The 23,244-nt window shown below is 36.2% G+C and overlaps 1 protein-coding gene across 2 annotated transcripts in view; it reads right to left on the bottom strand.

Annotated features, from left to right (window-relative positions):
• Window positions 1-205: 205 nt before the first annotated feature.
• Window positions 206-23,244, bottom strand: part of LOC149229424 (ubiquitin C-terminal hydrolase 13-like) — a 151,598-nt gene continuing 128,559 nt past the window's right edge. For both annotated transcript variants that reach the window (XM_089378640.1, XM_089378642.1), the window contains exons 17-32: window positions 21,941-22,018; window positions 21,326-21,414; window positions 21,029-21,137; window positions 20,703-20,771; window positions 20,324-20,434; window positions 2,978-3,033; window positions 2,644-2,821; window positions 2,418-2,519; window positions 2,247-2,318; window positions 2,029-2,094; window positions 1,840-1,905; window positions 1,615-1,701; window positions 1,370-1,483; window positions 1,166-1,240; window positions 979-1,065; window positions 206-856 (exon numbers count right to left, since the gene is read on the bottom strand). In XM_089378640.1, the coding sequence (XP_089234766.1) occupies window positions 815-856; window positions 979-1,065; window positions 1,166-1,240; window positions 1,370-1,483; window positions 1,615-1,701; window positions 1,840-1,905; window positions 2,029-2,094; window positions 2,247-2,318; window positions 2,418-2,519; window positions 2,644-2,821; window positions 2,978-3,033; window positions 20,324-20,434; window positions 20,703-20,771; window positions 21,029-21,137; window positions 21,326-21,414; window positions 21,941-22,018 (1,401 nt within the window). In that variant the 3' untranslated portion in view covers window positions 206-814. The remainder of the gene's footprint in view (window positions 857-978; window positions 1,066-1,165; window positions 1,241-1,369; window positions 1,484-1,614; window positions 1,702-1,839; window positions 1,906-2,028; window positions 2,095-2,246; window positions 2,319-2,417; window positions 2,520-2,643; window positions 2,822-2,977; window positions 3,034-20,323; window positions 20,435-20,702; window positions 20,772-21,028; window positions 21,138-21,325; window positions 21,415-21,940; window positions 22,019-23,244) is intronic.

Here is a 23,244-nt window from a genome sequence, read left to right as displayed (position 1 = left end):
CGAGAGTACAACCTGCACTAGCAGTTATGGAGAACCATAATACATCTTCTGGAAAAGAGAACAGCAAAATAGAAGTTAATGCTAAATCTAAATCAAATATCTAACAGCTAAGCATAGCTAGCAAAACAGGTGGACAAGCTCAGAATATATGATACCTATTTTCCATCACAAATAATACAATAATACATTCAAAAGGGAAACAATATATCTCACAATCTGCAGCTTCCTCGTACAAGACTGAAATTTCCAGATTGTAACATTACATTACAACAAAATTGAGAAGTGGTCTCAGGAGACCCTACAAAATGAAACCAGCTTGGAGAAACCCCCCAAAATGTGCTATGCACAACTTTGCTTACATAGTTGCTCACTGTGGGGTGCGCAATCAATACCATAAACTATGCTGCCAACCACATCCCGGATATTGGAAAGCATGTTTCAAGGCAGGGTAAGCAGAGTTTTAATTTGACATTAAAATATAATCAAAGAAATAATTGGACACCACCAGTCAGCAGCTCTGACATGAAAATACAGTCGTCTATAAAAATCTGCTGGTCTAATACTGATCTGAATCTGAGTTCTCTAATTGGGGAACCAAACAAGAAATTGTTTTCTATAACTTTGACAAGCCAAAGATATGGCATCAACAAATATAGAGATGCTGACTTCTCTTCACTATATCATAAACGACTGCATTCACCTTCCCAAGTACCATCTAAGTTTCTAAATTCTAACAAAATGGAGGCAACTATAAATGGTACAATTCTCTCTCTTCCATTGCAAGTATAAAGAAATCACCATTTTAGATTTTCTTTCAGTTGTATATCTTTACAGGCTTTTCAAAAGTGTGACGATTCTGCCAAGTAAGAACGGGTTAGGAATTTAACAGTTCACAAGAAGAAACTATTTCCAGAACAGATATTGCAAAACACTGTCAAGCTCCCAAAATTTAAAAACACTTTGCCTTCAAAATTTTACCTGGTTGGTTTGATGAGATCGTTTGGGTGCACTATCTGAATGCTCCAATCCAAGATATTGCTCCCAAGCTCCATAAACATCTCTCCGCTTCAGGAAATAAGCCCAAGATTCAATCAATCAAAATTCCAGTTTGTGATTTCCGAAAACTACATTGAAAATAACATTTTATGAGAAAACAAAGCTTCACCTGAAAACGACTCGAAATAACATCCGTATCCTGAAGGTACTCTGGGCGACCCAAGGAGAGGAATGCAAACTTCCACTATTCCAGGAAAACTAATGTTAGATCCATATTTAATACTTTAAATTAGTATACAACAAATAATTTTATCAACCTATACTCGAATGTGACAAAAAAAATCACTGGATTGCAATAACAGGAAAATCTTACTTTGGAAAATTCTTCATCAGGAACCTGCAACTTCTTCTGGATTCTTTCCTTAACATCTGATAAAGTTTCACCTTCCCTAATGACCAGAAAGAAAGGCTCTCCAAAATTTTGGACCTATTTTATTTCAATAGGGATAGATCACATAAATTAGTTCAACACACAACAAAGATTGATCTTGTGACTTGTCACAAACTTTTGTAATAAAGGATATCCATATAGAACAAACAACGCCACATTAGGTTTACCATGTGATTCTGCGACGCATCTCTTGTAAAATGATAAACATGGATTAAACGATCATGAGGGCCTAGATTCTTCTCCTCTTCTGGGATCTGTGTAATAAAATCTTGGTTATTAGCTTTTCTGTAAACTCATACACAAATATATATGAGAAATGCATTCCTATCATCAGGTACAACTTTATGCATAGGAGTATCATGAGTATCTGGTTATAATTCACAAGTGAATACCTCCTCTGCTCGCAATGTCCAATACTGATCATTTATGTTCTCAATCTTTTCAGTTAGTGGAAAAATCTGTTAACATGTAAACAAAAAAAGATACCACCCAGATCACATAATAGAATTACACAACTTAAAACATGGTAGGTGAAGCCCATAGTGTTGTCAATATGTGAAAAAAAAGTATCCAAAGCTAACCTTGTAAATTTTGTGATAAAACACCTCGAGCAATCGAATTTCAGCAGTAGGGTGTGACAACTCAACCTTTTTAAAACAATAGAAACATAGCATCCCAACAAAAGAAAAATCAAATTATAATTGACTATATCATAACCATTCAAGAGAATAAAATGTAACTGGCATGAAACAATCTTTATATCACATACCAGACTTGCATATCAAGAATGTCAGCATACCTTTGTCCTCAGCTCATTAATAACATCCCCAACAGTACTTTGTTTGGGCAATCGTATACTGTGAACAGATACCTGTAATTTACAGGATAACAATCATTATTTACGTGGCCAGTTTTTAACTCTGAAATGATGTTATTATTAGAGTAATGTATTAAGTTTGCAGTTACTCACTTCATCTTTTGTTGAATGATGAAAAGCTACTTTTAATGATTTTAAGCCTTGCAACTCTGGCAGTGGTATGTCCAAGACTTCATAGTACAAGATATCAGAAGACTGTACAAGAAATTAGCTCGAAATCAGAAATGCAATAAAGTAAACAGTCTGCTCAAAGCTACAAGTTTTGAATGAAAGTATTTTAAGTAAAATCAAAATAAGAGCAAACAATATGCATTTAAACCTGATTGTAATGAACTAGCATATCAGATAAGTGATCCACGCCACGATATTTAATAGGTTGGGGTTTAGGTTGCTGAGAATAGCAATTGTGTGATGTAAGTCTGATTTTCGAAGGATCATCTAGTCCAAGTTGCTGTGCGACTCTCTCCACAACATCATCATATGTAGAGAGTTTTGATCTGCAGCATTTTAGCATAAAAAGTTGGCAATCATAATTAGAGTTTGACATCTGACATTAAAACTAGTTAATAATCATCCATAACAAGCATTAAAACTGTGATGCAAAAAATTCAAACCAAGGTGGTCATCAAGTACAATGCATTAAACATACTTACAGTTCAAGACAAAATTCATCTTCCTTTGGCTTATCCAGGCAACGAAAATGAACAATCTACAATTACAACATGACATCTCTTGCAAAATCAGTCAATAACAGACACCTCTCTTACATACTTTCACCATTCAAATTTACATTTTCTCATGCCCCATAAAATTACTTGCATATCTAAAAATTTGTGCCATACAAGATTATTCAAAAATCAAAATTGCATAACAGAATCCGAAAACAATAATAAGAAATTAGGAATGTGTCCTTGAATATAGCTTACCAAGGTGTGATTGTTAAAAAATATTACTTATTAGAAAGACTCGACATCTTTTTTACATAACTATTGAATCAAAAGAAGAATTCGGTTACTAAAGATTGTCTATCCAGAGCTCTTTAAAACAGAAGTATTTTCTAGCTTCTGTTATATTTAAAAGTAAAATAATAGCTTGAAAATTATGTCGCACTGGTTTTTGAGATGGGGGAAACAGTGAGGATGTGTCCCTGGGACAGCTAGAGCACACCCCCAAATTTTTTAGGGGACGGCAGGTTGGGGATGACAATAATAATAATAATAATTTAGAATTCAATATAAACATTTGCAATTGCTTCAAGCTTGTAAGCATGAGAAGCTATAATATATATTAAAATGTGCAGCCCTTACACTTGCCAATTCTAAAAAAGCTTGAACAGTTTAAAAAAGGGCTGAGTGAAATTGAACTATTGGCCGCTAGACATGAGAAAATGCAGTTTATCTTTAGAAGGGTATATGAGAGAGAGAATTGTCTCTATAGCACCTTTTGTTCCTTGTATTTCTTGTTAGTAATGATTATGTTAAAACATAAAAGGCATTCCCTTACCAAAAGGTTTTGCATATTTTAACAGCTCTGTTCAAAACCACTATAAAACACTTTGATTCTGTAAAGAGATTAGATTCATATCTCATATTAAGAAGGTGATTGATTCAAACAGTTATTACCCAATCCAAATCACTACTGTCTGGTTGTTTACAAAATGCTCGAGGTTGGGATGGTGGAAGAACTGGACTTGAATGACCCCTGTAAACACATGCACAATATGTAAAAGCTGAGATGTCCCTAAAAATGAGAAGAACAAGTGCAATAACCACAAGGAACAACCCTTTGGAATGTTGCATTTCCTTTTTTCTTGACATGGAGGCTTTGCTTATTGTAATGTTAATGTTGAAGACACAATATTTAAACCACCAGAAACCCATCATACAGAACCCATGTTTTGAGTTGCAACTTGTACAACAGAGCTATATTCAGCGCAACACAAATATAATGTAAGGGAAATATTATCATATTGTCCAATCATCCATTCCCGTGATTGTCAAAAGCTAAAGATATATGGGCAATAATTTCCAGCTGGTTTCTTACACAGTCCAGCAATGCTTTTGCAGATTTCTCCAACAAGGATAGCTATTTTTTTGCAGGTTTATGCGTTGTGTTGGTAGGTTTATTGCAAGAGATTTCTTCAATAATTCAAAATTGTTAGCTTTGATTTTCATCAAATTTGAAGGTCATCAAATTGCAAACATCCCAATTTTGGGATTTTTTGGCATTGCCGATGTTTGCTGATTTTTACCTGAAGACAATGTTTGCAACATTCCCACAATAATTTTTTCCTTAGCTTGCATTTATCTTTCCCCAGCATCCCAAAGGAATTGGATGTGTGGAGCTTCTTGACATGAATTGTAACAAGGTCAAATTCAAGAAAACACTCCCCCCTTCCCACCCCCACCTCGCTGCAGCCCCTAGAACAGCACTCCGAACAAGAGTGTTTAGGGAGTGCCCCTGGGAGCATACTCGAAACCTTTTGCGTATGCCTCCTGCCAATTCGGGAGTGTGGCACTCGCAAGGACGCTCCTAATGCCAAGGAGTGTGCTCTCAAGGCACTCACTAATGGTAATGTTAAATTCCTGAAGTATAGCTATACTTCAAATTGTAACATTACCATTAATCATTTTAGGATGTTTGAGAGTGGTTTCAACCTCATCGGACTTCATATGGAGAAAATAAGACTTCATATCCAATTCAAAATTCGGCAGACTTAAAAATTTTCAGCTAAGTTGCAGTAACCACCCCCCCCCAGCCCCCCCCAAAAAAAAAAAAACCAAGTGCATTTAAGTACAGAAACACTGAAACGCACTTTATATGCATTTCAAGAGGGGTGAAGCGTGTTTCGTGTTTCAATCATTGTGCACGTGTGGGACAAACATAAATTATTTGAAAACAAAAAACCTACGTTACCGGATCTGGCAGCAGAGGGCCAAAGATCTCCGTATCCTCGGATCTGATCCGGATCCATAGGAATACGTGCCAAATACGACAGGTGGCGGATGTGTAATTTTTGGAAACGGCTCCTCGCCAGAAACACATCTCTATTATAAAGCCGAAACCCACATAACTTTTGTCCAAATTCCAGAACCCGAAAAAGTTAAAAATTAAAATGGGTGTATGCGTTGGGAGTTTAGGGTTCTTGTTTTTTATGCTAGTTAAAGTTAGGTGGTCCCTCTTTGGTCGGCAGTGCACCCAATAGGCGGAACAGAACAGGCAGCATTTAGCTTTCAGCGTTTGGTGTTTAGCTTTCAGCGTTCCTTCAGGGCCCAACACTTGTCGTTTAGCTTTCAGCCTTTCACTTTCAGCGTTTCTTCAGGGCCCAGCATTTGTCGTTCAGGTTCATCGCTGTTCAGGTTCAAGTTTCAACGTGTGTGTCAGTATTCAGTGTTCACATCATCCGCTGGACCAAGAAACCCCGCAAGGTATTTTAATTTTTTTATTATACCGCCATTGCTGTGAACTCTTTTCCACAGCCGCATTTTTTAGATACCATAACCACGGGCCACAGCCATGTCTTTATTAAAATGTTCCGTAAGTTTAAATTAAACTGTTTTAAATTTTAATGATGAAGAAAACTATACTATATAGTAATGCCAATGGTGACATTTCCTTTCGTTTAACCTTACTACTAAAATAAAATTTTAAATTTGTTCAAAAATAATATTAAATTTCAGAGTGGAGTATTTTGATTTATGTCGATGGTCATTAATGTAAATTAAATCAACCCATGTGGATAACATAAAGTGAAATATATGCCATCTGGTGATATAGGTGATATCTTAGTTTTAACTTTGTGTGTATTGATAATTTGATATATATATATAATATAAATATATATGGAGCTTTCAAATGAACATTTAAAGTTTCATATATATTTTAGTTTTTGTGTATTGATAATTTGATATATACATAATATTATAATATATATATATATGTAGCTTTCAAATGAATATTTAAAATTTTCATATATATTTTAGTTTTTGTGTATATATATATATATATATATATATATATATATATATATATATATATATATATATATGTTATTTAATTCAAATTGTGTATTGATAATTATTAAAATTTTATATGCAGTATTGAGTAATGTAATCTATATATCATTATGGAGCCATCACAGCATGAGCAAAGTGAAGGGGAAATCATCAAAACAAACCCAAAATCTCCTCTCTGGCAGTATGTGGAGATTATTGGAAAAAATCCCGGAGTTGGTTCATTTAAATGGAATTGCAATGGATGCCAAGATATAAAAAATGGCTCATATACTAGAGTGAAGGCCCATCTCACTGATCAAACTAACACAGGGGTGCAAGTATGCACCGGGCCAAAAGATGCAAATGGCAAACTTGGCAAAGGTTTGAGTCCTGGAAAAATGCAATTCTATGCATCTTTGCAAGACGTTGCTGATAGGAAGCATGCTAAGGGAAAACAACCTGTGCAAAGCTCTACAACTAGGCCTCCATTGCCATCTAAGCCTACTGCCACAACTAATAAAAGGCCCAATTTAGGCCCTCTTGAAGCAGCGTTCAATAATCAAAGTAGAGACATAGCCGATGAACATGTAGCTCGTTGCATCTATGCAAATGGGCTAGCATTCAATTTGGTGCGTTCCCTTTATTGGCAACAAATGATTAAGGCAGTTAATGAAGCGCCAAAAGGGTACAAACGCCCTGGATATGAAAAGGTCCGCACTACTTTGTTGGCATCAAAAAGACAATCTGTGGATAGACAGCTACAAGTAATCTGGGATGCATCGGCAAAAACAGGGGTGTCCATCATTTCTGATGGATGGAGAGATCAAAGAAACTGTCCATTAATTAACGTTTTTGCAATATGCCCCCAAGGGGCAATGTTTTTGAAGGCTATTGATTGCAATGGAATGGAGAAAGATGCATCTTTCATATCCACAATCCTTATTGAGGCAATAGAAAGTATGGGGCCACATAATGTTGTCCAAGTCATTACGGACAATGCACAGGTTTGTAAAGCTGCAAGTTTGATTGTGGAGGGTTGATATGATGACATATTTTGGACTCCATGTGCAGTACATTCATTGAACCTTATGCTTGCCAAGAATGGTGAGATTGAAAGGATTAATGAAATATATATAACAGCAAAGGAAATCCAAATGTTCATAACCAATCATTCAATGTCCCAGGCCATTTATAGAGGTTTTGCAAAGTTAGAGCTACTAAAGGTATTTTCTTTTAATCAATATTATTTGTATTGGAAATTCTTTTAATTGCAAATTTATATATGATTTCTCATTTCAATTTGAGATTTGACTTTTGTACTTTTTGAAACTTGTAGGTTGCTGAAACTCATTTTGCCTCCCACACTCTTGTCATAAAGAGGCAAGTGGAGGTGAGACAAGCATTACAAGCAATGGTCATTGACCCTCTTTGGGAATCATGGAGGACTTCCACTTATGATAGAGGTCAAAAAATCAAGTCCATCATTCTTGATGATGCATGGTGGGACAAGGTCCAATACCTTCTACGGTTCACTGAACCAATCTTGACCTTGATCAGGGCATTTGATACAGATACACCTTGCTTGGGGGAAGTTTATGAAAACATTGATAGTATGTTGGAGAGGATAAGGGAAATTATCAGGGCAAGTGAAAATGACCCTTATGAAACATTCTATTATTTAGTGAAGGACATAGTTACAGAAAGGTGGAACAAAATGACCACACCATTACACCTTCTGACATATGCATTGCACCCTAAATACTATCATTCCAAAATTTTGTCTCTACCAGGTAGAACAGCCCCAAACAAGGATTCTGAAGTGATACAAGGATACAAAACAGCTTTGAGGAAAATTTATAGAGATATGGGAGTTGCAATGGAAGTCTGCCAAGAATTTGGAGGGTTTGTACAGTCTACAAGTAGCTTTTCAAATCCAGTAGCTATGAACGATCGAGGGCATCTTGATCCTATTACTTGGTGGGGCTTCCATGGTGAGGATAGCATTCATCTCTCTACTCTAGCCACCAAGTTATTATCACAGGTTGCTAGTTCCTCATCAGCTAAGAGGAATTAGAGTACATATGGCTTCATCCATTCAGTGAAGCAAAACACGCTGGGAGCGGCAAAGGCTGAGGATCTTGTTTATGTTCATTCCAACCTCCGTCTTCTATCACATATTGAACCAGAGTATAAAAAAGGTCCAATAAGGATGTGGGATGTGGAGCCTAAGATCTCTGACTAGAACCTGACACTAAATGCCATGACTCACCTCAACCTACTTGAGGATATTGTTCCACCACCAATCCAGCCTACTGATGCAACTTCCTACATTCCAAGACCCCCATCACCTATTCATGATGTAGAATTGCAATATGCAGAAGATATAGATCCATTTGAAGATATGTAAATGTATTTAGTATTATCATTTATGATATTGTTACTTTGTATGACGGATGATGCATCATTTCAGTGTTTCAGTCTTCATATTTATAATATATATAATGGTTTTAGTTCTAAAAGTGTTTGATGGTTCAATGGAGTATTTGATTTTTGAACTCCAAAGTATTTTTTTAATTTTAAAAATATTATTATATTTTATTTTTTTGTACGTGATGTATCCTTGCCGTATCCGGATCTTGGATTTTCAAAAACTAGCGGATCCGGATCGAGATTTGTATCCGTATCCGAATCCGAATCCTGGTAACATAGCAAAAAACAAAAAAATCATGAGTGGAGCAGGCTAACATTCAATCCTAGGGCCCTACTAATGCTATGTAATTAATGGTAGTGTTAATTTTTTGAAGTAAAAGTGACATTCTCCATTCTCTTTTATCCTCAAGTAATGTTGAAAATTTAAGTAAAAGTGACATTCTCCATTCTCCTTAATCTTTAAGTAATGTTAAAACTTTTAAGGAGAATGGAGAATATCACTTTTACTTAAATTTTTAACATTACCATTAATTGTTTCAAGATGTTTGCGAGTGGTTCCAGCCTCGTTGGATTTTATATGGAGAAAGTGGAATTTTAGATCCCACTCAAAATCCAACACACTTGAACATTTTTAGGATTTGAGGATTGGGGGATTGCAACATTTCCATCTGATTCTATCTTGTACAAGGGTATGGAATTAGCATTTGATCAAGTCTCAAGAGCACCTAGCCTTCTATATCCTTGATGTTAGTGGAATTGATTGTTAACTCCTCTATCATGACCCTAGCAAAATTGTACCCATCACTCAAACAAAATCTGGATTTCACATGTTAAGCTTTTTCTATCCTATTTTAATCCTTAGAGGGTAATATTGATGATAAGGATCCCAATATAGGCAATGATTTCGATGATATATAGGTATTTTTCATAGGATATTTTTATTGGGCCTTGGGCCTTACTCATTTATTCATGAATCTTATTGGTAGTCTAAATTATTTATATTCTAAATGCTTTATTTCAAAATTTCAGTATATGTGTGTGTGTGTGTGTGTTTCCTTGCTTCTTGATTTTTGGAGGGTCATGTTTCCAATGCATTCTCATTACAAATATGCATTTTCTTTTCCCTGTACCATGCAACTTATGTTTTCATAATTTCAAGATCAATGGGGTTGCAATATTTCCATTGGATTTTATCACATATGAAGGTATGCGATTGGTATTTAATCAAGAGCACCAAGCCCTATATGTACCCCAATGTTGATGGTGTTGATTGTTGAAGTTCTTAGTCATGGCTTTAGCAAAGATGTACCCTTCATTCAAGCCAAAATTTTTGAACAAGCATGTTAAGTTATTTCTCTCATATTTTAAGCCTTGGATTAGACAATTTCATCTAAACAGGATGGTGTCTATTGATGTCCCTTGAGGATCGAGGTATAGAGAAAGGCTAGACAAACGATGACGATCATGATATAACTAATGATGGAACATGCATTGTGGTGCTAATCCACAACCAAAAAATTTGGCAACATGGGCATTTAACAACTAGCTTAGTTTATTGTTTGGAGTGATTGGAGCTTTCAATCTTCATACTTCAATTTGCAAATGGCCTATTTTGTAAACATAACTATTTGGTCATCTTATTATTGATAGTTGCTAGATAACCTATTTCATTCCATAAGTTGATGGTCTACATTCCACATTCTTTTATGTGGCTTAAAATTTTGTATGTTTGTTGTAATTGCTAGAATCTAGATGGTTGATGCTCAAATAATTAATCATTAATGTACTACAGATGTCAATTATGCATGTTTTCATACATTTTACAACTAATTTGGCATTTTGGGTGTTTTTCTTTAATATAAATACAATAATATATATAGCTGCTTAGGGGTTTCATGGGAGTGATGCAATATTTGCAAAGTTCATTGCAAACTTTTCAATAATAGTAGCACCATTGCATGCCATACTGCCAAAGGAAGAACTTTCATTGGGGTAAAACACAACAACAAGCATTTTAAGACCTAAAGAAGAAGATCAGTGGTGCTCGTCCTAGCCTTGCCCAATTTGCAATGATTATTTGAGTTAGAGACAAATGCTAATGGGTATGCATTAGGGCAATGATTATGCAAGGAGGAAAACCAATACGTTACCTCAAAGTTGTTTTGTGGAACAATACTTGACTACCCCATGTATGATAAGGAGCACTTTGTGATTGTGCAAGTGGTGAAGAAGTGGAAGCATTGTCTCCTAAAAAAAGATACCACCATTCACACTAATCAAACCCTTCAATACCTACAAATCCAAATCAGGATGCAACAGTTGAGGCATTACAAGTGGTTGGGATTCTTGCAGTTGGGGTGATAATGCAGCTTGACCCTCCACTCACAATCTTCAAAGTGAAGATTATAAGGGAGATGAAGATATCAGAGGCGTAAGAAATTGAAGGAGAGATTAGTTGCTTCCATGGAAGGAATTGAATATCATCTCTAACATAGGATATTATACAAGTTGGACAAGATGAGCATACCACATCACAAAAGATATAGCTTATAAGAGAAGCTCATACTTCAAAAGTTAATGGACATATTGGTATGAAGCAGATAATAGCCAATTTATAGATATATGTGCACTAGACAAAGATGCAGGGGCATGTGGTGAAATTTGCTAGAGGTTATGTTCTTTGCAGCAACAACAAACCAAGCAACCAAAAGCTTGGGCTATACATGCCACTATTAATACCAAGCACACCTTGTGAAAGCATCTCCATGGACTTTGTTGGAGATTTTCCTTCGTCTCATAGAGGCCATGACTACTTGTTTTTCATGGTAAATCACTTCTGCAAGATGTGTGTATGCTAATTTCATCTAAGAGACTATCTTTGAACAAGACGCAACTAAATTATTCTTTAGGCACGTTTGGATAGATTTTAGATTGCCAAGTTCCATCATATTTGATCGAGGTCGTAGATTCTAAACAATGCTTTGGGGGGGAATGGACACCAATTTGAAGTATTCCAATGCATTCCATCCCCAAATTGACTAACAAATAGAGGTTGTTAACCAAACAATAATACAATTTTTGAAAGGTTACAATATCAAACATCAAAATACATGGGACGAACATCTAGTTTACATTCAACACTCCTTCAACAAAGCACTCCAATATTCCACTAACAAATCTCCTTTCAAGACCCATTTTGGCTACTTGCATCCTTCACCATTTGACATTGTATATGGGCAACAAAAGCACAAAGTAGAGTTGCACGGATAAGAAAAGACAGTAAGCACAGTCGTGGACAAGATTAGTCAAAGACATTTTAAGGTACAAGAGTAGCTTGAGAAGAGGTAGAGTGGTATGAAGCTAAGGATGACCAGCATAGAGAGGTTCATAAGTTTCATTTTCGAGACAAGGTGTGGTTTAACCTAAGGAGTGATTGAAAGGAGCAACAAAAAACTCAAGCCAATCAAATATGGACCATTTGACAACACTAAGCATGTGAACGAGAATAACTTCAAAATGAGACTTCATCCTTGTATGAAGATTAGTTCAGTGGTGAATGTGGACTCACTGACACGATTTGAACCTTCCTTGTTGGATGAAGAAAAAGACCATTACGTTCTCCCTACTAGTGACAAAAGATAAACTCTAAGGAAGGTGAAATGATGGGAGAGGGAACCAAATTGCAAGTTGTTCTCTCACCTATCCTTGGAAGCCTTTGGGGACCAAAAGCCTACCAATAGCAACAAAGGCAGTTGACCATAGGCACAAGCCCTACAATGATCAGGACCAACAAGGCTTAAGGCTATGGAAAAGGAAGGAGACTAGCTTGTCAAAGTAAAGGACCCCATGCCTTCATGATCAAAGTTCATCATTGAATTAATATCAACTCAAGGCAAGTATATAAAATGGTAAGTTGGAAGGAAAAAAAAATGTCATGCATTTAAAAAATAAAAGCATGAGGTTTTTCCCTAAATGTAATAAGAGAAAAGACGAGGGAAGAGAAACAAGCTTGGGGAAGATGAAGATGAATGGTTGGTGACGCTTGACCTTTCAGTTTACCCTTAACTGACCCATCCTCCTATATACCATTTCCCCATAAAGGAAGAGGGGTTCATTAGCATAAAGTGAAGAAAATGTTCCCCAAATTTCCATGTTTAGTGTGAAGATGAACCAAAGAGCCTATAACTTGCACATCGATGAATAAATAAAGAGCCTCATTGAATCCGACTAAATGTTGGTTTTCCCATTTGGGTTTTCTGATAAATAATGTCTCCATGGGAATTGATTTATCTCTTAGTGTTGTTTATTTTGTTGGATTAAGTACGTAACTTGCATTTGTGGTCTAATGAAGTCACTTTTTGTTTTCAATGGTTGCTCTCAAGATTTTATGAATGTTATGTTTATTTATTGCGTTGAGATTTTATTCATAGTTGTAGGTTTCCCTCATATTTACAATAGTTTATGAGTAAATACATAACCCGGTAGCTCTTTGTCCTCCATCATTGGTTTATATCTAAGATTAAGATTTGTGGATAACTTTATTTGGCTATTGCAATCTTGTAGGAAGCTTCTAAATTTGTTATTCTTGTGAATTTCACTGTTAGAAATGAAGAAAAATGCCACTGTGATTTTCCATGGTTGTCTGACAAGTTTTAGAGTTTTAAATTTTATTTGTTGTCAGTAGCTTATACAAGGCTAGTATACAGCCCAGAAAACATCAAGAAGCCATCCCGCAACCAACTGGTTAACACGTTTCTTAACATCTACAAGTTCTATAGTCGTTTTTCTCACCAATTCAGAGGTTATACAAAGTTGTATTAGTCGTATGTTCAAGACAATTAGATATGGATTGTTTGACAACACTAAGTAGGTGAACCAAAATAACTTCAAATTGGGACTTTCTCCTTATATGAAGACTAGTTCGGTGGTGAATGTGGACTAGTTGACACTATCTAAACCTTCCATATTGGAAGCATAGGTTCCATCATGGGATCCAACTTCTAATCAAATAAACATGCAAATAATTTGTGAATCCAAATGGCCTCAAAACTCGTTGTACTAGATTCCATGTACTTTGCCTCTATTGAGCTAAGTGCCACAAAAGTCTACATCCTACTGAAACAAGATATCATCATTGATCAAAAAATAAAACAACACCCTAAGGTGCTCTTTCTATATGTTCCATCCCCTACCCAATTTGAGTTTATACACCCCTACAACTTCACCTCACCATCTCTCAGACATCCTAAACAGTAGACCATACCCCATTATGCCCCTCAAATACATGACCACATGCTTTGTTGTTATCCAATGCTCTGGCTCCACCATGAACTGATTCAAGGTGTTCACTGCAAAACATATATTTGGTCTATTGTTGGCCAAATACATCAAACAACCTATCAGCTACATGTACAACATGGGATCCACCTTTTATGAATTTGAACCTGTTACCTTCCTTAGATTGGTGATCATGGGTGTGAACATAGGTTTGCAACTGTAGTCCTCCATCCGAAATCTCTTCTGGATCTCAACTACAAAGCTACCAAACCCAAGGAATATCTCCCCTCGTTTTTGCCTAACCTCCAAACCTAAGAAGTAAAGAATCATGCCAATGTCCTTCATCTCGAACTTTATTGCCATATCTGCTTTGCAACCATCAATGAGCTTCTCTGCACCTGTAAGAAACAAGTCATCTACATACAACACCAAAATAAGTAGATCAGTCCCAAAAAAATTAAGTATATGTTCGAACCTACATCACTTTCGGTGAAGCCCATACTAAAAAAGTATCCATCAATCTTGGAATACCCTGCTCTCGGTGCCTACTTGAGTCCATATAAGGCAATCTTAAGCCTTCAAACATGGGACTCCTTCCCATGTATCTCAAAGCCCTGAGGTTGATCTATGTACACCTTCTTCAATGATCCCATCAAGGAAAGTCGTCTTCAGATCTATCTAATGTATCCTCCATCCCATGACTAAGACAATAGACATAAAATCTCTAATGGAAGTGTACCTAGAGACTGGCACAAAAGTCTCTTCATAGTCCGCCTACTCTTTTTAGGAGAACCCTCACACCACAAACCTCGCCTTAAGTTTCTCAATACTGCCATTTGTAGCATGTTTGATCTTGTAGAACCACCTTGAACTCGCAATTGATTTCCCCTTTGGTATTGGCACTATGTCCCAAACATCATTCTTCATGATGCAGGCGTACTCTTCCACCATGGCATCCTGCCATACCTGCTTGCTTGTTGACTCCTGAATAGTGAAACTAGAGGGCTTGGAATCAATGATGTTGCTCATCAACTCCATATAGATGGGAAACTTCTTTGGAGGCATGTGAAGCCTCAACATACTCTTAAGCATCCCTCAGTATTTGCGTGAACCATCTAGGTCTCGTGTTAACGCTGGAAGCAACTAATGTCTCCTCCTCTTCATCTAAAGATTGACTTCATGAACTGGAAACTTCTTGTGTCTTAGGTGGTCATGGCTCAACCTTCGAACCTTCCTACTCATTTTCTATCACTACAATGGGCTCATGTGACTTCCTGAAAGCGAAGTACTCCTCAAACTTCACATCGTTGCTTACTACTATTTTCCCTTTGTCCCGTAATATAAATCCTAGAGTCTTTTGAAGTATCACTATAACCCACAAATAAACCCTTCCTACTAGAAGGTTCCCACAGCAACTTGATCATTTTCTCTACAAGTACATGAATATAAATTAGACAGCCAAATATGCAAAAATGACTCACTTCTAGCTTCACACCAAAGAATGCCTCCTCTAGTGTCTTTTCCTCCAAGATCTTGAGTGGGCACTTGTTTAGAATGTAGACCATTTTGTTGCATGCATCTTTCCAAAGAAACATGGGCAAGTCCTAGTAATGGACCATGGTCCTAGTAATCTCTATGATAGATCAATTCTTTTGCTTTACAAGCCCATTCTGTTGTGGGTTGTATGAAACTGTCAACTCCCTTTTGATTCCTACCTGCTTGTAGAACTCCTTGAAATTCTTGGAGGTATACTCCCCCCCATTATATGATCTCAAAACCTTCATCTTTTTCCTTGCATCGTTCTCAAAAAGAGCATTGAACTCTTGAAACCTACAAAAGACCTCATCCTTCATCTTCAAGAAATAAGTCCATATTCTGTGAGAGAAATCATCAATAGAGGAAACACAATACATACCCCTCCCAAAAGTGGTGCTACTAACATCGGTCCACAAACATCTAATTGAATCAGGTCTAAAATCTCCTTAGACCTGGTGCTCGTTGCTTCGAAAGGCAATCTTATTATATGTATGAAAAATTTACATATTTGTGTATAATGGTTTGGAATCTGGATTCATAAGGATGCATATGAATATTTATGTATTTTTTGAAAATTTGAATATTTATTTAATTTTTGTTCCAACTTTTTTTGGTTCCCGATTTTGGGGTCGATTGGTTTGATGACCAGTCTGCTTCTGATAACATTGGTTCATTTTCAGTTTTAACTTTTGAGTCTTGACTCTAGATATTGATTTCCTTAGAATAAGTCTTTGACTCGTCACTCTTCACTGTTTTTGAGTTTGGGTAAATTCAATTTACTATTCTAGTGTTGGGGGGAGCGCCGAGCTCCTGCTCCCAATCCGCGCTCCGGGCGGGACCGCGCTCCCTGCGTTTTCGGGAGCGTTTAGCCTTTTTTGCAAAAGAAAATTTGCAGTAATGTTCCAAATGCAATTTTTTTTCAAAGAAACAAATAAGTTTTGAGTGGGGCAGCGTAATGATCAAGCCTATGGCCCTAGTATTGATATGCGCTTCATGGTAATGTTAAATTCTTAAAGTAAAAGGATGAAAATGAAAAAAAAAAATTAACATTACCATGAAATGACTCAGGATGTTTGAGAGTGGTTCCGACCTCATTGGATTTCATATGGAGAAAGTAGAATTTTAGATTTCATTCAAAATCCAACAAACTTATCAGTTTTTTAGGATTTCAGGATTGCAACGTTTCCATTGAATTTTGTCATGTATTAGGGTATGGAACTCGTATTTAATCAAGAGCACCAATCCCTCTATGTACCTTGATGTTAGTGACATTGGTTGTCGAACTCCTCTATCATGACCCTCCTAAAAATGTACGCATCACTCAAACAAAATCTTGACTTGACATGCTATGTTTTTTCTATCTTATGTTAATGCTTAGAAGGTGATATTAATGACAAAGATCCCTATACAGATATAGAGGTAATGACAAAGATACCCCTGGATATTAATGCTTAGAGGGTGATATTAATGACAAAGATCATGATTTTCCAACAAGACTAAGAAATTAGACATTTCTTGTGGTGGCAAGAGGCCCAATCATGAGCAATAGATAATAGATTTACTTGTCTTTTCTAATTTCTAGTAGTTTTTATAACTATTGACTCTTTCATATTTATTATGATATTTTTTTAAACAATATATGACAATTTAAGTTTGAAGTTGGCAATTATAACTCATTAGTAATGAATTATGAATATGATGCTTCATGAAAGTTGAAAGTTGTTTCATTTCATTTTATAACATTTCATTTCATGTTAGATATTTTGTAATGGTTACACTTAGCTTACAAGTACAACTTTGGTGATCAATGATGATAAATGTTATATATTGAATTTTGAAAGCTTGAAAATTTAAGATTGATGAATCATGGGACTCAATATGTTGTATGTTACTATGTTACTAACTTGTGGACGTGGTTGATGAAGATTATAACTTCTACATGATTGTTGTGATATGGTTCAATCTATGTTTTTTATATCTAATTCATCATTCTACATGTTTTTGTTGACATATTTGTATCAAAATATAAAAAAAAATATATATATATATATATATATATATATTGTATAAAAAATGCTCCTGGATTCGCTCCCAAACCGGGAGCGAAAATGTCGCTCCCGCTCCCAAGTAACAGTGTATTATTCCAATCTTCAGACTTCAGTATCTAATATTTTGCTCAGTATCACATTCTAGATAATGAATGACAAATTTAAATCAATGCAGATTCTAGAATGATGACAGATGAATTTAAATCAATATATTCAGTGTTTTACTATTTATATTTCACTGACTCATTTATGATGTATGCATCAATGTATTTCATTATTGTATTTGAATTTTGGATCATGCTTATAATATATATACCCCGAAGTCCCCCCATACCCCCCTATATTTCCCTAAAATTTGGGGTACTCCCACATGTCCCCTTGTGCATCTCCCCATTCCCGCTCCCCCTGTCCCAGGAAGTTGGTGACGCATTGGAAAAAAAGTCATGCAATAACAAATATCTATATATATTCAAAATCATTGTCTATATTGGGATCATCATCATCAATATCACCCTCTAAGTGTTGAAATAAAATAGAAAAAGCTGAAGCTGCCAAATCAGGATTTTGCTTGAGTGAGAGGTACATTTTTTCTAGGATCATGACAAAGGAGTTCAATAACCAATACCAATAACAATTAGGTACGTATAGGGCTTGAGGCTATTGACCAAATGCTAGTTCCATACTCTAATATATGAAAAAATCCAACGGAAACGTTGCAATCCTGCCAACCCTAAAACCCTGAAAAGGGTTAAGCTCACTAAATTTTGAATGGAATCTAAAACTCTATTTTTCCCATATGAAATCAAATGAAGTTGGAACGACTCCCAAACATCCTAAAACAATTAATATTAAAAATTTAAGTAAAAGGATGAAAATGAGAGATAAAGGAGGAAGAATTTAACATTGCCACTAATTAATAGAGTGCATGAACTTTTTTTTTCCAGGAGGGGGGTGGAGGGTGATAGATTCTTTAAATAGCATTAGTGGGCCCCTAGGGCTAGGTATTGTCCTTGCAAATAACGTAATTTATTGCTTGAAAAAAAAGTTAGGTTTCGGTGGTCCCTAGCTGCATTTTACAGCACCACACAGAAACAACCAGTTCAGTGTTGAAAGGCTGGTTTCATACAGAACCGGCCAAAAATGGTCTGAATCCTTGAACGGGATTGGAATGGCCCTAAAACTGGTTGGACTGGACAGTTGTCTCAGTTCCAGTCCAGTTCTGATAACACTGCTATAACATCAGAAATTACTTCATGGTCAGAGGAGATATTGTTAAGTGGTTGTCCATGTGGGCATGTCATTATTTTCTATTAAAGTTCATTAACTCAATAATAAGCTTAGTTAAAAGTAAATGGTGATATCTTCTAAGTTATTGCTAGCTTAACAATATCAGCCAGATCTGATTGTCAAATTTTGAAGACGAAGATAGGATTAGGCTTCAAGAACCTTATGGATAAATATAGATGTTTGAACTTTGAAGAAGCCTGGTAGTCCCCTTTCAGCAGAGTCTAGACATATTACTGTCATCTCTTCATGCCTCGAGTGCTTGTTTCTGACTGTGTATTGCACATTTGGTCTAGCTCCTCAGATTACATCAAGAGGTCTCAATGTCCAACAAAATACACCTAACATTCAAAGTCCAGGAGATCGCATCTGTGAAACACTGTCTTCAGGTGTCCCAGATACTATGAGATCAGGGGGAGGTTTCAATGCTTGTTCTAGAACTCCAGTGGTTCCCTTACAACCTCCTCTTGCACTCTGATCAGATATGCCTAGCCTTTTATGTCCATAAGGCAGTTATCCTTGTGGAAGAGACCTTGCAAGACCTCTCAAAGCCCAGTTCCATTAGTCTCATTACTTATTTCCTTCAACCTATCTCTGCCGGTCGAGATATGAAGCCCCATGCTGCTTTCCACACTTGAGTTGGATGGCAGTAGATCCATGAGACAGTGAAAGTCCAACTGAGCTGGCAAACGCATCACCTTTACAAAACATCAAATCCATACCCACCCTATATGGAGTACAGTGTCCAAAGTCAGCTCAAGTAAACAGGCCTCCATCATTAGAATATTTCCATCAGCCTCAAATGTTAAAAGAAACAAGTCAACTTGCACCACTAACTCCCAGGATTGTAGAGCCATAACCTCGAACCCCAAGCATTCTCCAAACAACATCAAGCTTTGAATCGGTTCCTTCACAGTCATTGATGAGGACAGGGATGCTTCTTCTCCCAACTCTTCCTCTTCTTTTATTTCAATTAATGATGCTGATGTTGAGCTAGGACCTCAACCTCTTAGCGTTTTCCTAGATCTATCTATTTTCTTTGTTTTGTTCTAAATTATATCTATCGTACTTCGACAACATTTGAGCTCTAGGAGTCTTCTGGACACTCCCACTCTTTAGTGACCATTGATTGCATTCTCTACTTCTATTGGCCTATTACTTCGTGAGGTGTGGATGTTAATGAAAATATTTTTTTTACCTTATCTTATCTCAATCATTTGATAAACTGAATATGTCAGGTCTAATAGATCCCCATACATATCAAAATATAGGATTTATCATTATATGTAGCAAATTATTTCATTAATCACTAAGCAACAAATTTTAAAAGAATGGAAAACAAGAGTCTTGATAAACAAGTTGAAATCAATGAAAACATAAGCACAACATAATGATGCCCAGAATTTTAAAAATTATAATAACATTCTACCTGTCGGTTGTGAACATATTCCAGAAATGATGGAACATCTGGATATCTATAGCGTTCCTCTTCTTCCCTTGAAAGAACCTTTTGGTAGCAGATAATATCTCCATCTTCAAGCTGCAAAAGGGCAGGTGTGATGTTTCTCACAAAATGAGCATGATTACATCGCAGGCAGAAATTTGGTAACCAGAAGAGCAACATGACATCTTAGGCAACAAGCACATTGAGTTTCCATATTCTAATAAACATTTAATATATTTATGCCAAAAACAGACCAAACATGGATGCCAATAACTAGAAATAAAGCACATATATCATTCCTCGAAAGAAAAAATAATGATCAAAAAAGAAAATAGAATTGTATGATAACAGACAGGAGACATACTTGGCTGCCACGAAATGTAAGTCTCTTGTCAACATGCTCACACATAACATTTGGTTCAAACTTTATTTCCTGGTAGTCACACTGTCGATGTCAATAATTCATAGATATATTCTATAAATAAAACACTATAACATATCATATAACAAAAATCTGACAAACTGAAAATAACAGCTTAACTAATCATTTCCAATTGAGTAAAGACTGCCCCTGTCAGAATCTCATATAGGACTTCCAAATGCAATACACATCATCCATTCTTCATTTCTTGGCAACACACAACCCACATCAAATTTCCCAAAGCAAGTTCTGAAATTCTCTTTACTAACCTCAAAAAGCTCAATTTCTTCATTTGGGGAAAAACCAGCCATCTCATTCAAGCTTCTTAAAATTTCTGTTGGCTTGCCCACTGCCTTCACAAAACTCCTGCCAACAAAACTGAGAACAAAGCGACCAGTAAATGACTATAATAAAAAGCTGTATTTATCAAACCAGTATTCCTAAAAAGGATTAAAATGAACGATTAATCAGTAATACTAATTACCAAAAATAAACAATAACGAATGATCAGACAATGATCCCAAAAAGGATAATAATTAAAGTTTAATCACAGAAGAGCAACTCACCGGAGTTCTTCTTTCTCAGGGTCATAAAGTTTGAAGAAGAGCAGTATTTCATCCTTTGTCTTTTCGGGTAGTGGTAGTGGACGAAGATCCTACATAAAGAGATGACAGAAAAAGGCTATCTACTGACAGGATTTCCAGTAGGGCAAGGATAATATCATATCTACTTTCTAAGCATTGTATTTAACATTACATGCTACCCTGGAAAGATATGCAAGCTTATCAACAAATCAAAATTCATAGGAAACTATTCAAAACGTGAATGCCATAGAACAAAAATAAATTAAAGCATTTGAAAAACCTATATCCACTGCTAGTAAGGGGAACACATCTGGTCATTTCCAATAATGTAAGATACTACGATGTGATTTCAGCGTAGACGTCAGTCTCATATGCAAGTTGCAATTCGCATTCAATAAATAAAATGGTACCCAATCAAGCTCACTAAAGTGAACTGGCAGAAAAAGTTCAATAATTGCCAACTTTCAATGCCCAACCTCATTGACACTTGGCTTCATCATCTCAATTAAAGGTGCAAATCTGAATTCACCAAAGAACACTTCAAAACTATAATCTACAAAGAAATTTCTTCAGCATAACTCAGATTCAGATAATTACCATGGTAAGTTCCACTTCAAGAAATAGTTTCAACTCTGCATTGTTTGCCTTGTTAGAAGCCTCTCTCAAGTGACCAACCTGTAAAACATGAAGAGCAATGAAAGCTAAGATATTTTAATTAAACAACTAAACACATGATAAATCATTTTTTATTAAACCATATAATGTTAAATTGTAAGCTTTGAGAACATCCCCTTTAAAACTTTAGACTTCAATTTTTGGGATAAATTTAGGTCTTGCACTTATTTTCTGTCTAAGTTGCATTGTTTTGTAGAGCTTCAACCTTGCACAATCTGCATTTTCAGAACTTAAACATTCCATGTATACCTTCAAAACTAGTTCACAGGAACATGAGAAGAAATGTTGCCTCCATTGGCGCAATACAAGATCCATTGCATTTGTAATTAAAATGAATGATATATATAGACATGTCATGGCAGATAAACAATAACTTGCATCAAAAGTGTCAAAATTGTCTCAAACTGAAACTATAGCTACAAGTATGTTACTGGATAATTCCAAAGCCAAGGTTTCGAGAGTAGTGCAGATGGCATCCTTGGAAACTATAAGTGATCAATCTTTAAGAAAAAATAACCGAGTGCTGATAGGTAATATGCTGCACATAATCTCCCGCTGGTTTTTGTTGGAATCATGATTGCCATTACACCAAAACCCGCAGGTGTTAGTAAACAGACGCATCGCCAGAGTTAATGGATCCATGAGAGGCGGTTAAGCACATGTAATGAAACACGGGAGGAGCACTGGTTTATCCAATGTCCAAAAATCTCCCCCCAGCGCGAGCCAGGCGTGATTCAAACTCGAGAACTTTGGCTCTGATACCACTTGTTGGAATCACGATTGCCGTTACACCAAAACCCACAGGTGTTATAAACAGATGCATCGCCAGAGTTAACGGATCCATGAAAGGCAGTTAAGCACGTGTCATGAAACACACGGGAAGCGCTGGTTTATCCAATCTCCAACAGTTTTGAATAGACACACGGCGAGCGCTGGTTTATCCAATCTCCAACAGTTTTGCATAGACTGTGTAAGATGAATTTAGGACTTAAAGACACTATTACTCTCAAACAAAAGCAGCATTACAGGATTTTAGGACCCAGTTCAAGCTTTCTGTTTAGATGGCAATTGTTGAGGGGAGTATGCTTTGACACAGAATAGACAGTATACATCATATCAAATGGAATTCACATTGAAAGCTAGAATTAGGTTAAAGTGCCCATGAAGCTTCAATGAAACTCTAATTTCACAGGGCATAATATAGTGACATAATTAATCATTCAATC

The sequence above is a fragment of the Pinus tabuliformis genome, chromosome J (assembly GCF_031772625.1).
Source record: "Pinus tabuliformis cultivar Carrire ecotype Pingquan chromosome J, CPIR1, whole genome shotgun sequence".
Taxonomy (NCBI): domain Eukaryota; kingdom Viridiplantae; phylum Streptophyta; class Pinopsida; order Pinales; family Pinaceae; genus Pinus; species Pinus tabuliformis.
The sequence above is the reverse complement of the archived record's forward strand: the minus strand, read 5'-3'. Positions and strand labels throughout refer to the sequence as shown.